Source organism: Chiloscyllium punctatum, chromosome 6, assembly GCF_047496795.1.
Source record: "Chiloscyllium punctatum isolate Juve2018m chromosome 6, sChiPun1.3, whole genome shotgun sequence".
Taxonomy (NCBI): Eukaryota; Metazoa; Chordata; class Chondrichthyes; order Orectolobiformes; family Hemiscylliidae; genus Chiloscyllium; species Chiloscyllium punctatum.
The window spans coordinates 65,673,538-65,685,621 of NC_092744.1; the positions used below are offsets into that span (position 1 = coordinate 65,673,538).

At 42.3% G+C, this 12,084-nt stretch overlaps 1 protein-coding gene across 2 annotated transcripts in view; it reads left to right on the forward strand.

The window, feature by feature from the left end:
- Positions 1-12,084, forward strand: part of clstn2a (calsyntenin 2a) — a 556,740-nt gene that overhangs the window by 408,578 nt on the left and 136,078 nt on the right. For both annotated transcript variants that reach the window (XM_072572819.1, XM_072572818.1), the window contains one exon: positions 916-1,101. In XM_072572819.1, coding sequence (XP_072428920.1) covers positions 916-1,101 — 186 coding nt within the window. The remainder of the gene's footprint in view (positions 1-915; positions 1,102-12,084) is intronic.

The window sequence follows — 12,084 nt, forward strand, 5'->3', positions numbered from 1 at the left end:
ATATTGCAGAAGCTGATCACATGACCAAATATTACACCAAGGTTGCACACCATCTGGTTCAGCCTGAGCTGTGAACGTGAAAGGAATTAGTAGCAATGTTCTTTAGGGGTTCCAATGACAATGGTTTTGATCTTCCCAATATTTAGTTTATTTGTGGTTGGAAGTATGAAATTTGTCCTTTATGTGGTATGTTACATGTATCACACAAAAAAAGAGATTCCATTGTACAACAGGGGTTCTCTCCATAATGGCAGATAGCACAACTCCAGTTTATGTCATATTTCAGCTGTTGTAGAGTTCAATGTTCATTTCTGCTTCAATTCAGAATCATTTCTCTAAAGTCTCTTTGAGTCACTTCTGCTGGAAATATCTTGATAGCCTATTTTTCAATTTCCATGATCATAAATCATTTATGTTGGATTCTTTAGGAATCAAAGTAGCCAAACAATGTTAAAATATTGCTTAATACTCAATGTGAGGGAAGATTTCCTTTGTGTATTCTTCATAAAAAATGAGTTTGTGCTTCTGTTGTGTGTGATGGTAGTGAAATGCTGTATTATGTAATTTCAAAGGAAATGTTCACCTATTGAATGCCATTTTTTTTTCCAACAAGAATAGTGGACCTTCACTCTCCACATTCAAGCATAACAATTATTTTTTTCATTTTGTGTGGAAAATTGGATGTAGTGAGCTCATTTTTCAATACTTCTGTTCCAGCTATATTGCCATTTTTAAACCCCTATCTGCGCTTTACACTTACCATAAATATTGACTTTAGCTAATGAAACAGTGTAACTGTGCAATATTAATTGTACTGTACTATTTGGATTAATCCCATACTGGAAAACTTAGTTTTCAAACATTGATTCATTTTACAATGTGCAATAAAAGGCCAAGTTGTTTATGTATTTTCAGGTTGGGATAAGCGCAAAGAATATGAGTCTGGCTCTGGCAGTAAAGCATTGTTTCCCAACATCCATCTGGAGACCTGTGGTGAACCTGTTTCTTCTGTGCAGACCAGAATAGATCTTCAGACTAGCCACATTGGAAAGGGTTGTGATCGTGACACTTACTCTGAGAAATCTTTACAAAAATTGTGTGGTATGTGACAACTCAACTAATACGCAGAACAATGTTTCCAATGCAGTAGCATTGATATCGTGTTTTTTTTTCTGTTGTTTCATTATTGGACGAGCAGCTTCTCCCTAATTTAAATGCTAGATGCTGACGTTTATTACCCAGTAAAGCTCCACGTTGTAATAAATGAAAACTGTTTAAATGTGCAATGCAGGTTCTCTGCATGTTTTAAAATGGCCAGATTCACAGACACGCATTTTCATGTTTGTGTGATGCCTCTAGTTCTCTAGAATTCAGGTCACTTACACTTGGGAGTGTACCTGACAAAGGATGTTTATCCAACAAAGGGAGACGCATATGTATGCTGCCAGCTAAATTCCTTTAATGTGAGCAAAAAAAGCTTTCAGATTACTAATGCTTACAATTCCAATCAATTTTTAAATGTTTCCATTCCATCTGCTCTAATAGTTATCTATTCAAGATGTGCTCATTAGGTTCAAGATTTGAGTGAAAATACAGATGTTCAATTCACCAATGTATGTTAAGTTGCTTTTATGAATTGTTTAAGATATCAGTGTTGAATATGGAATACCTTTTCCTCCTTTATCATCTAGTGTCAGCATTAGTTTTCTCAGTATAACACGATTAGAGGTATAGGTCTAATCTGCTGTAGCAATATGTTTTCATGTCATCGTTGAAGATCTACCTTGTTCTGCAGCAGTATGAGTTCTACTCAGAACTCATTTCACCAACAGTCCCCAAGATTTTTCTTTTTACAAGTGAAAGCTGATCTTGAGCTGAGAGAACCCAATTTCCCTAAAAGAAATGGATTCAAATTATTGTTTTTAAAAAAGTACAAATGGCAGAGAGATCAGTTTGGTTTAGTTCAGTTCCAGGCCCAGGTCCAAAAGATGAAATGAAAGACTCAACCAGATGATCTAATTTCTCATCTCAAAAGGTTTTTCTTGACTGCCTCCACATCTGAGTGGCCTGAGTGTTTCACAATCTCAGCAAATTTCTGCTTGTTTTTGTGATACAACGTTTGGGTCCTATTTTAGTGGCTGTGAGACAATATGGTGGAACAAATAGGGCAGAATCTTACTGGGTCTGAATGCTATCAACATTGGTGGGAAAGGTGTTTGAAAGTCCTGTCTCAAGCCTGGGAATGACTTGTGCATCTTAGAAGGACATGGACACAAGTTTCTCAATAGGGAGCTATTGATTAACTAGAAATTATTGCAAGTTAATGACCTTATTAACTGCAAATTTTATTTTATTTCATACTCTGCAACATTTATTTTATTAGCTGCAAATGTTTATTAATATGCAGCAATATGTCATATCGACTGGACACTGTGCCATGGAACTCAGAATGAGTCGGCTTCAGCTCACTGGTTGCTTTAAAAGACCTCCATTTTGCACACCAGGCATGGGCATCTCAAGGCATACTCCCTGGGCGTGCGCGCACACGCACGCACACGTACACACACACCACATCCACAGACATTGGCATCTGACAAATGCCAGCCTCTGAGAACTCTCATCCGCAGATCACTGATCCACCTGCGCCTGATTCTGCACTTCAGTACTGCACCTCACGGTGAAATGGCAATTCTCATTGTAATCTTGCAGCAAGAACACTGCGTGTGCAGGGAGACACACCCAACTCATGGACTAGACCAGGCTGCATTCCTGGGTTCTTTGCTTGCTTCATTAGAGCTTCTTCACCTTGGATGCTCATAACATCCCTGCCTTGTCTTTTTATATCTTGTCCCCCAGCCAGTGATACCATGCGCATGGAGTACCATGGTATTGCCATGCTGTTTACCACACATGCAAAGCCAGGAAGCTTGTCGTGCTTGTCAGCAGTGATCAGCCTTTCCTGATAAAGGGCTTATGCCTGAAACGTCAATTACCCCACTCCTCAGATGCTGCCTGACCTGCTGAACTTTTCCAACACCACACTCTCAACTTTGATCTCCAGCATCTCCAATGTACGCAACGGCTTCCTGCTGGTTCCTCTTCCCCTTGAGAACATTCTGCACGCTCTCTGAGATATCCTTGATCATGGCACCAGGGAAATAACACAGTATTCTGATTTTTTCCCAGCCTCAGACATGTCTGACTGTGCCTCTGACTAGAGGGTCCCCTATCACAATTGATCACTTGAAACCTGACATATCCTAGAGCCATTCTTGGTACCAGAAACTTGACTATATTCCCCTAAGAGTCCACCCTCCCCTACATTTTCCAAAATAGTGTACTTGTTTGTGATAGTGATAGGTACTACCTGCCTCCCTCTCCTATCTTTCCTGGAGTTAACCCATTTACCTGGCTGTATCTCTATTTTTCTCCCTTCCTATAACTGCTGTTCATCACACCCCCTAGCTCCTGTAAATACCTCATTTCCTCTAAATGTCACTCCAACTGATCTATGTGATCTGATAGGATTCACAACCAAAGACACTTCCTGCAGATATAAACATCAGTGATGTGGAAACTCTCCCTAATCTCCATATCCAACAGGAAGAGCACATCACTCTGCTAAAGATTATCCTTGCTCCTTAACAATCTACAGACACAGAAAATAACACCATCTTACTGTTCTGAAAAACACTGCTCTAGGCTAACTGAGTACCTGTGTTTTATATTTTTAAATTTAATCAAGAGACAGATCTCACTAAAATATAAAATCAAAAAAGAAGCCGCTGAATTCACTATTGTAGATTTACAACAAGGTTAGACTTAAAAACTATGCACCTATGTGTTGCTGTGCTGTGAGCTCGCCAATACAACTTCCTCCAAGGTCAGCTGTGAATTTCACTGTTTGTTCATTTTTCTTAGATGCACTCCAAAGCCCAAAGATACTTGAACTTAAACAGCAAAGGTAGTAACTGTACAGATTCACTGCTGTGTCAGACAGTGTAGACTTCTTTCTCTGACCATGTGGTCTCTTACCTTTTGGAAGAAAGTGAGGACTGCAGATACTGGAGATCAGACATGAAAAGTGTAGTGCTGGAAAAGCACAGCAAGTCCAGCAGCATCCAAGGAGCAAGAGAGTTTTCATTGCAAGCATAAGCTCTTCATCAGGAATCTTGCCTTGTCTGAATTCCAGGAATCAAAGGTCTATTGCCTTTGTCTGCCGTCTTTCTTTTTAAAGTGCCATTGTTTTGAACTGTTTTCCCCCAAGGCTCCAAAACAATGCAACTATTAATATATATTTTAAACAGTTACAATCCCAGTAGTCACTCCTATGGAGCCCCACTGGTTTTACAGGTCTCCAATTGAGAACAAATCCCAATTTGGAATAAGTGGGAAAGATGGTGCAGACAATAGTTAGCGTGGTAGGGCATTTGTTGAATTGCAGACATCGAGTGATTGTGAGGTATTGGAGGGAAGATGTTGGATTGGAGAAGATCATTGACCTCCCTCCTACATCGCTATGCATTCTTCCAGACAGCTGAGATGACACTGACCTGGGTGGCAACCTCAGGCCAGGCTGGCATCGGCTGCTGTCAGGGCCTCCACTGCATCTCCTGGGGGAAGAGAATATCTTGCCTCTATATGACCACATCCAGCAGGACCTCCAGGTCCCTGACTGCAAAACGGGCATATACTTTCCCCTGTCTGCTAGGTCAGGCCAAATGTTAGTAACCATACAGGGTAGCTCTGGATGAACAGTGCGTGTTCAGTTGCACATACACCTTTTGAACATTACACGGGTGCCAGTGAGGCCAATCCATTTGGGGATGTCCTGGCATTGGTGAGTTGTTCTGGAGACAGCAAGTAGTAAGGTGGGATAGAATTGGATGAGAGGTGGGCTTTAGGAATGTCGTTAGTCATTAATGATGGGGGTTTGGTCAGATGTGGTGAGAAAGCCTGTTTGGCCTTGTGGAGAGAAACTCTTCATGAAACTTGACAACACTGACACCTAGCCACAAAAACATAGATATTTTCTAATCGACCCTGTTCAGAGACACACTCACAGCAGGTGGGATTTGAACCCAAGTCTCCTGGCACAGAGGTAACAACAGTACCACACTGCCACAAAAGCATAAGGTTCAGTCAGCAGTACCTTTGGAAACCGTATTCCTCTGAGGCAAGATGTCTTGGATGTTGCCAATACTTTCAAACAAAAAGTAAATTCTGTCCCCATTAAAAATATTGAGGTCAATTTTTGTTTGTAGCAAGTCAGTTCGTGCTTAAAGAAACTAGACAGTAGCAGGAGCAATATTACGTGAACAGTGAAAGCAATGACATGCCCAGATTGCTATAAGTTCTGATTTTCATGTTGATCTCCAACCCAATGGCCAGAGCTTCCATCTGAAACAGGCATGAGGCCGGGTCATATATACAAACTGGAGTTAAATGATCCAGTGCTATTTCCTCTTGACCTGTTGAACGACTGCCAATGAATGGAGGAGCAGACTCTAAGTGCTGAATGGCCGACTCCTGCCCCTATTTTCTGTGCTTCTATTTAAAACCTGGGAGACAGTCATTTCCTGTTAAACTGAAGGACTCGCTAGCTATACTTGGAAGAGCAGGTGGAGTTTAGGAGTGTAACTTATAGCCCACTTCGGAGCCCAAAGGTGTTTAAACTTAGTTTAATTACTGCTGTGGATTCTGCAATCATGTTTCCTGTTCCTGTGAAGTATTGCTTCTTTTGCCCCTCCCCGAGATTCTAGTGCAGGAAGAGACCTTGGACTGTAGCTTCATAGCCCCTTGAAAGTGGATTCGCAGGTAAATAGGATAGTGAAGAAGGTGTTTGGTATGCTTTCCTTTATCGGTCAGTGGATTGAGTGTAGGAGTTGGGGGAGTTCATGTTGCAGCCATACAGGGCATTGCTCAGGCCACTTTTGGAATGCTGCGTGCAATTCTGGTCTCCCTGTTGTAGGAAAGATGTTGTGAAACTTGGAATGGTTCAGAAAAGATTCACAAGAATGTTGCCAGGTTTGGAGGGCTTGAGCTACCAGGAGAGACTGAATAGGCTGGGGCTATTCAGGCAGCATGGTGGCTCAGTGGTTAGCACTGCTGCCTCACAGCACCAGGGACCTGGGTTTGATTCCCACCTTGGGCCTCTGTCTGTGTGGAGTTTGCACGTTCTCCCCATGTCTACGTACGTTTTCTCCAGTTTCCTCCCACAGTCCAAAGATGTGCAGGTCAGGTGCATTTGCCAAGCTAAGTTGCCCATAGTATTCAGGGATGTGCAGGGTAGGTGCATTTGTCAGGCATAAATGTAGGAGAATGGGTCTGGTTGGATTACTCATCAGTGGGTTGGTGTGGACTTGTTGGGCCAAATGGTCTGTTTCCACTCTGTAGGGAATCTAATCTATTTTCCCTGCAGTATTGGAGGCTGAGGGTGACCTTAGAGATTTATAAAATCATGTGTGGCATGGATAAGGTTGTATCTCTGAGGTGGGAGAATCCAGAACTAGAGGGCAGAGGTTTAAGGTGAGAAGGGAAAGATATAAAAGGGACCTAAGGGGGAGCTTTTTCACCACAGAGGGTGGTACATGTGTGGAATGGGCTGCCAGAGGAACTGTTGGAGGCTAGTACAATTGCAACATTTAAAAGGACTCTGGATGGGTATATGAAAAGGAAAGGTATAGAGGCATATGGGCCAAATGCTGGCAAATGGGACTAGATTAGGTTGGGATATCTGGTCAGCATGGACGAGTTGGACAGAAGGGTGTGTTTCCATGCTGTACATCTCCATGACTCTATGACTTGGCCATCCCACCTGGTTTCCTGTCTCTGGATCAATGTGCTGCCTATTGGAGGACACATTTTTTATTGGCACCTGGCTGGCCTAATTAGGAACCAAAAGAATTATCAGGTCCCACACAGTTCACCAGGAAGCTTGTAGAATTGCCCCATCCTGCACCTGCCAGACTGTCATGCAACGTTAAAGTCACCTCACACCACTTGGTCGCCTTTCTTTGAGGCAGTTGTAGACACCAAAATTGCAAAATAAAAGATTCAGAACTTTGTCATCAATATATTTGAGAAGCAGTTTACCTGCAAACCCACCTAGAGAAAAACAATTATGAGTATTCCAGAAGAAAAAGTATGATTTTTAATCTTAGTAACTGAATGGGTTCATAATCCCAGCTGTGACAGCTGGCAACAGATTTTCTATGTTTAGTCAAAATTGCGATCAAGAATTCTTGAAGTTGTGTGTCAGTTAGTAATTCCATTTTGATTTAATAAACTGACATCAGAACTGTCCTTTCTGATAAATGTCATAATTGTTTTGCCCTCAATCTGTACAAAATATTTAAATTTCAAAGCAGCTTGTCTTTTTATTCTATTGCACATAATAATGTGTGATATGGTTGTGTAACTATTTCAAAGTCAAGATGGAAACAGCATGTAACAATAGGGTCAAGCAAAGGATTTTTTTAGACATGAACTGAATGGTTGAATTTGCAGGCAGGACTGAGAACACAGGATCCACCTCCACTTAACTAACTATGCATTCCTACAACATATTCTGCTTGTTCACCGTTTTGCAACCTAATGGCGTTCTGCCAGTGCCTTATCAACAACTACACTGCTGCATTTATCTTTTCAACTAACAAGCAGCTAGTGTGTCCCGTTCTCGTGGCATCATTTATTGCCATCGATGGCCCTGTCCATGTAGTTGGCCATTGACTCATCACAATCGATCACCATTACTACTGCTGAGCTTCAGATTTGAATTGACACAAAAGAGGAATCGTCAACATATTCCTATACAAGTTACAAAGGACTTCTACAGTAGAAATGTGTCAGGGTTCAGAATGTCGGTTATGTTTTTGAGACCTGTTGCCACAAGGAAACCAGACTGTACAAGCATATTGTTACAGAAGCATTTACATATCAAAAGATCTCGGCTGTGAGCTGAGGCGGAACAGCAGCAGATGGTATGTTGCAAACACCTGCACTTTTAGTCCTTTGACGCATGGCATTTTAAAAATGTTTTATTCAGAGTCCCCAAGTCCCACCAGCAACCACCCTCACCTCTTCCCTTGTCGTCCCCACCCTAACACACTCAATTTGAAAACTGGTAAGATGCAAAAGTGAAGTGCTGCAGATGCTGGAATGAAAACCAAGTGCTGGGCACACTCAGTACCTTTGGTCAGGCAGCACCTTTGGAGAGAGCAACTAACTCAGTCGGGCAGAGGTCTGCAGTTTTAATGACAGCTAAACGGTCTGTGTTCACTGTCTGTCTTCCTCTGAAATAGCAGCTTTCAGAGTCCACTGTTGTGCAGTTGAACATAGAAATCTGTTGCTGTCAATGATACTACACATTTCTACAAGGCACACTGATGAAGCCCCCAGATTACAATGAATCAGAAATCACTGATAAGACCTTTCTGTTTAAGCATAAAATCCCTACAATGTAGACTCAGGCCATTTGGCCAATCGAGTACACACTAACCCTCTGAAAAGCATCCCATCCAGACCCACTCTCCTACCCTATTCCTGTGACCATGCATTTCCCATAGATTATGGACCTAGCCTGTACATCCCAGCACATTATGGGCAATCCACCTTACCTTACATCTTTGTACTTTGGGGAGGAATCATGAGCACCCAGAGACATGGGGAGAACATGCAAACTCCACACAGACAATCGCCTGAAACTGGAATCGAACCCGGGTCCCTGATGCGAGGCTGCAGTGCTAACCAATGTGTCACTAATCTTATAAGGTTTAGTTTATTTAGTTTTAGTTATTAGTTTAATACACACTATTATTAGTTTTGCTACAAACTTCCTTGAAAAACTACAGGTTTTTAACTGGAGGAGGTAACTGAGTTTTTAACAGTGCACAAGATTGATCAGCCTCACAATGATGAGGCCATTTGGCCCATCATATCTGTGCTGGCACTCTGTGAAGGAACAAATCACCTACTGCCATTCTTCCACCCCCTGTACCCCTGCACATTCTTCTTTTTCAGGGAACAGTCCAGTTCAGTCACTAACCCCTCAATGAATGTGCCTCCATCACACACTCAGGCAGTGCATTCCAGGTCCTGACCACATACTGCATGAAAGTCCCTTTTTATTGTCACGTCTACTCCTTGCTTCTTTTGCCAATTACCTTAAGACTTGATCCCGTCATGAATGGGCATAGTTTCTCCCTATCTACTTTGTCCAGAGCTCTCATGACTTTGTGTACCTTGAGCAAATTTCATCTCAATCAAGTATTTCCTCAAGGAAAACAATCCAAATTTCTCCAATCTTTCCATGTACAGGCATTCCCAGGTTGTGAATGGGTTCTGTTCGAGAGTCCATTCATAAAAATGAGCGTTTGGAAGTTGGAGGGCTCTGATATTCCTCATTCCTGGAGATATGCTTGTAAATTGTTGCTGCACTCTTCCACACCCATTGGAAAGGGCGATGCCCAACTGAATGCTCCAGCTGTGATTGTATCAGTATTTTATACAGGTTTCACATAACTTCCTTGCTTTTGTACTCTTATGCCCCTATTAATAATGTCTAGGATGTTGTATGCATTATTAAACCATGCACTCAACCTGTCCTGCCTTCTTGGGTGATTTATGCACATAATCACCCAGGTCTCTCTGCTCCTGCAACCCCTTTAGAACTGTGTCTTTTATCCTATATCTTCCTTCTACATCTTTCAATGTCTCCACATTAAATTTTACATAATTTGTCTGTCAATTTCGCCAATCTCTTTATGTCCTCCTAAAGGTTTACCTACCCCTCCTCCCAGTTCATTATATTTAAATGTTTTGTATTGCCTGCAAATCTTGAAATCATGCTTTATAAACCAAGATTGACGTTATTTACATATATCAAAAATGCAGCAGTTCTAACACTGATGCTTGGGGAACTGTGCTGTATAAAGCATTCTCTAGTTTGAAAATCATCTGTTTACCAATGCTTTTTTATTTTGTCACACAAAACTGATTTTGTATCCATGTTGCTACAGTCTCTTTTATCCTGTCAGCTCTAACTATTGTGTGACACTTTATCAAATACCCTTTGGAATTTCATGTAGACCTCATCAACCCTCTCTGTTACTTCATTAAAATACTCAAGCAAATTAATTAAATATGATTTTCCCTCAACAAATGGAAACCACTAAACAAAATTATAGCACAGAAAGAAGTCATTCAGCCCATTTTGTCTGTGCTGATTGAATAAACCAACCTTTCACTCCAATCCCACATTCTCGCACTTGATTTGTGACCTTACAGGTTACAGTCGTTCAGGTGCATATCAGGCGAGTTTAGGGTTTTCACTTCAACCTTCAAACCAAGCAATGACCATTAGACACCTACCACCCTTTGAGTCATAATGTATTTCCTCATGTTCCCTCTGCTACTTCAACCAATCATATTAAATCTGTGTCCCTGGGGTAATCAACTCTCTGTTAAGGGAAATCAGATCTTTCCTGTCTACTCTGTCCAAACCCCTCAATATCTCAGATATTGTGCCCCTCTGCTGGAAGGAATACAACCCTAGTTTATCCATTTTTCCCAATAGGCTGTAATTTTCAATTCCTGGAAACATGCTTGTGAATTGCCTCTATACTCTGTCTCTATGGAAGTGATTCCCTTGTGGTGAACCAGAGCTGTATACACAACTCCAGGTAAGGCCTAACCAGTGTCAAGTAGATTTCCAGAATTACTTAGCTGCTTTTGTTTTCAATACCTCATCCAATGAAAGAAAGCATTCCATATGCTTTCTTTACCACCTTATTTATCTGTCATATCATCTTTAGGGACCCGAGTACATGCAGACCAAAGTTTCCCTATTTCTTTCCCCTTCTCAATATCCTCATGTTTACTATGTATTCTATTGTGTCGCTTACGCTCCCAACCACATAACCTCGCACTTCTCTGGACTGAATTCTAATTGCAACTTTCTCATCTGCTCAACCAAACTGCTGAAATCATCTTCCAAGGTCTGTAAATTTCACACACCTGTCTCTCACATTGAAGTCTTAATCATTGATATACACTACAAACAGCAAGGTACCCAACAATGAGGTTTTTTTGTGGAATTGCACTGGAAACAGCTTTTCATTTCCAAAACATCTGTTGACCATTGCCTCTTGTTTCCTGTCACTGAGTAAATTTTGTTTCCAACTTCCCACATTCCACCTCCCTTGCGAGATACCCTTGTATATCCTGCTGACCTGAGAAGAATGAATATTCCAACCATCTTAATGCTGCAAGGCACTCGTGGCTAATGCCATGGTCTGCACACTATTACAACATCCAGAGGTTGGTCTGGGATCTGACTGCCCACAAGGATCACCATTCTGTGGTTGGAGGAAGCCAGGCGGTGCACTCCTGAGACCTGGCAGCACTCATGGTCAGGATGCATTCCTCCATCATCTGTCCCTGACTGCACATAACATCTGGCAGAGCTGTTCGGGGTCTACCATGGACCTGGCCACCTACAGAGCACAGAGTGACTGTATCTGTTACAGCCTCCGACAAATACGCACGTGGGTCAATGTTGTGCTGACTGGCAGATGCAAGTATCATGCACTGGCTGAGGATGAGGAGCCCATAATGTAGTACACCACCCTCTGAGATTTCCTCCTCATTCCCAGAGCTTGAGAGAGGGAGGTGAGAGGACAAAAGGCCCAGGGAGGATGAATGACACCCTTTAGTGATCAAGGCAGGGCATGAAGGAATGAAGGAAAGGGACCAGTCCCAAGGAACCACCACCATCCTATCAAATGGTAAGAAAGGGACGTGTGTATGGATGAGGAGCACCACTTACAGCCACAGGGAGTGCTCAGACCCCGGGAGCTCATGCAAGTGTTTTAACTGTGGTGAAGAAGGGCATCATGCCAGAGACTGTCCAAACCCACATCGGGGTGGGGTGAATCAGATGCAGGTCTAACCCTTGCCACTAGAGGGACCTCGCCCTGCACCAGAGAACAATGTGCAACTGACTGAGGTAACAAGTGCATTGTACCCCAACCTCCAGGACGCCAGTCTCTGTAGCTGTCTGACTTTCTGAAATCCTGAGCCCTA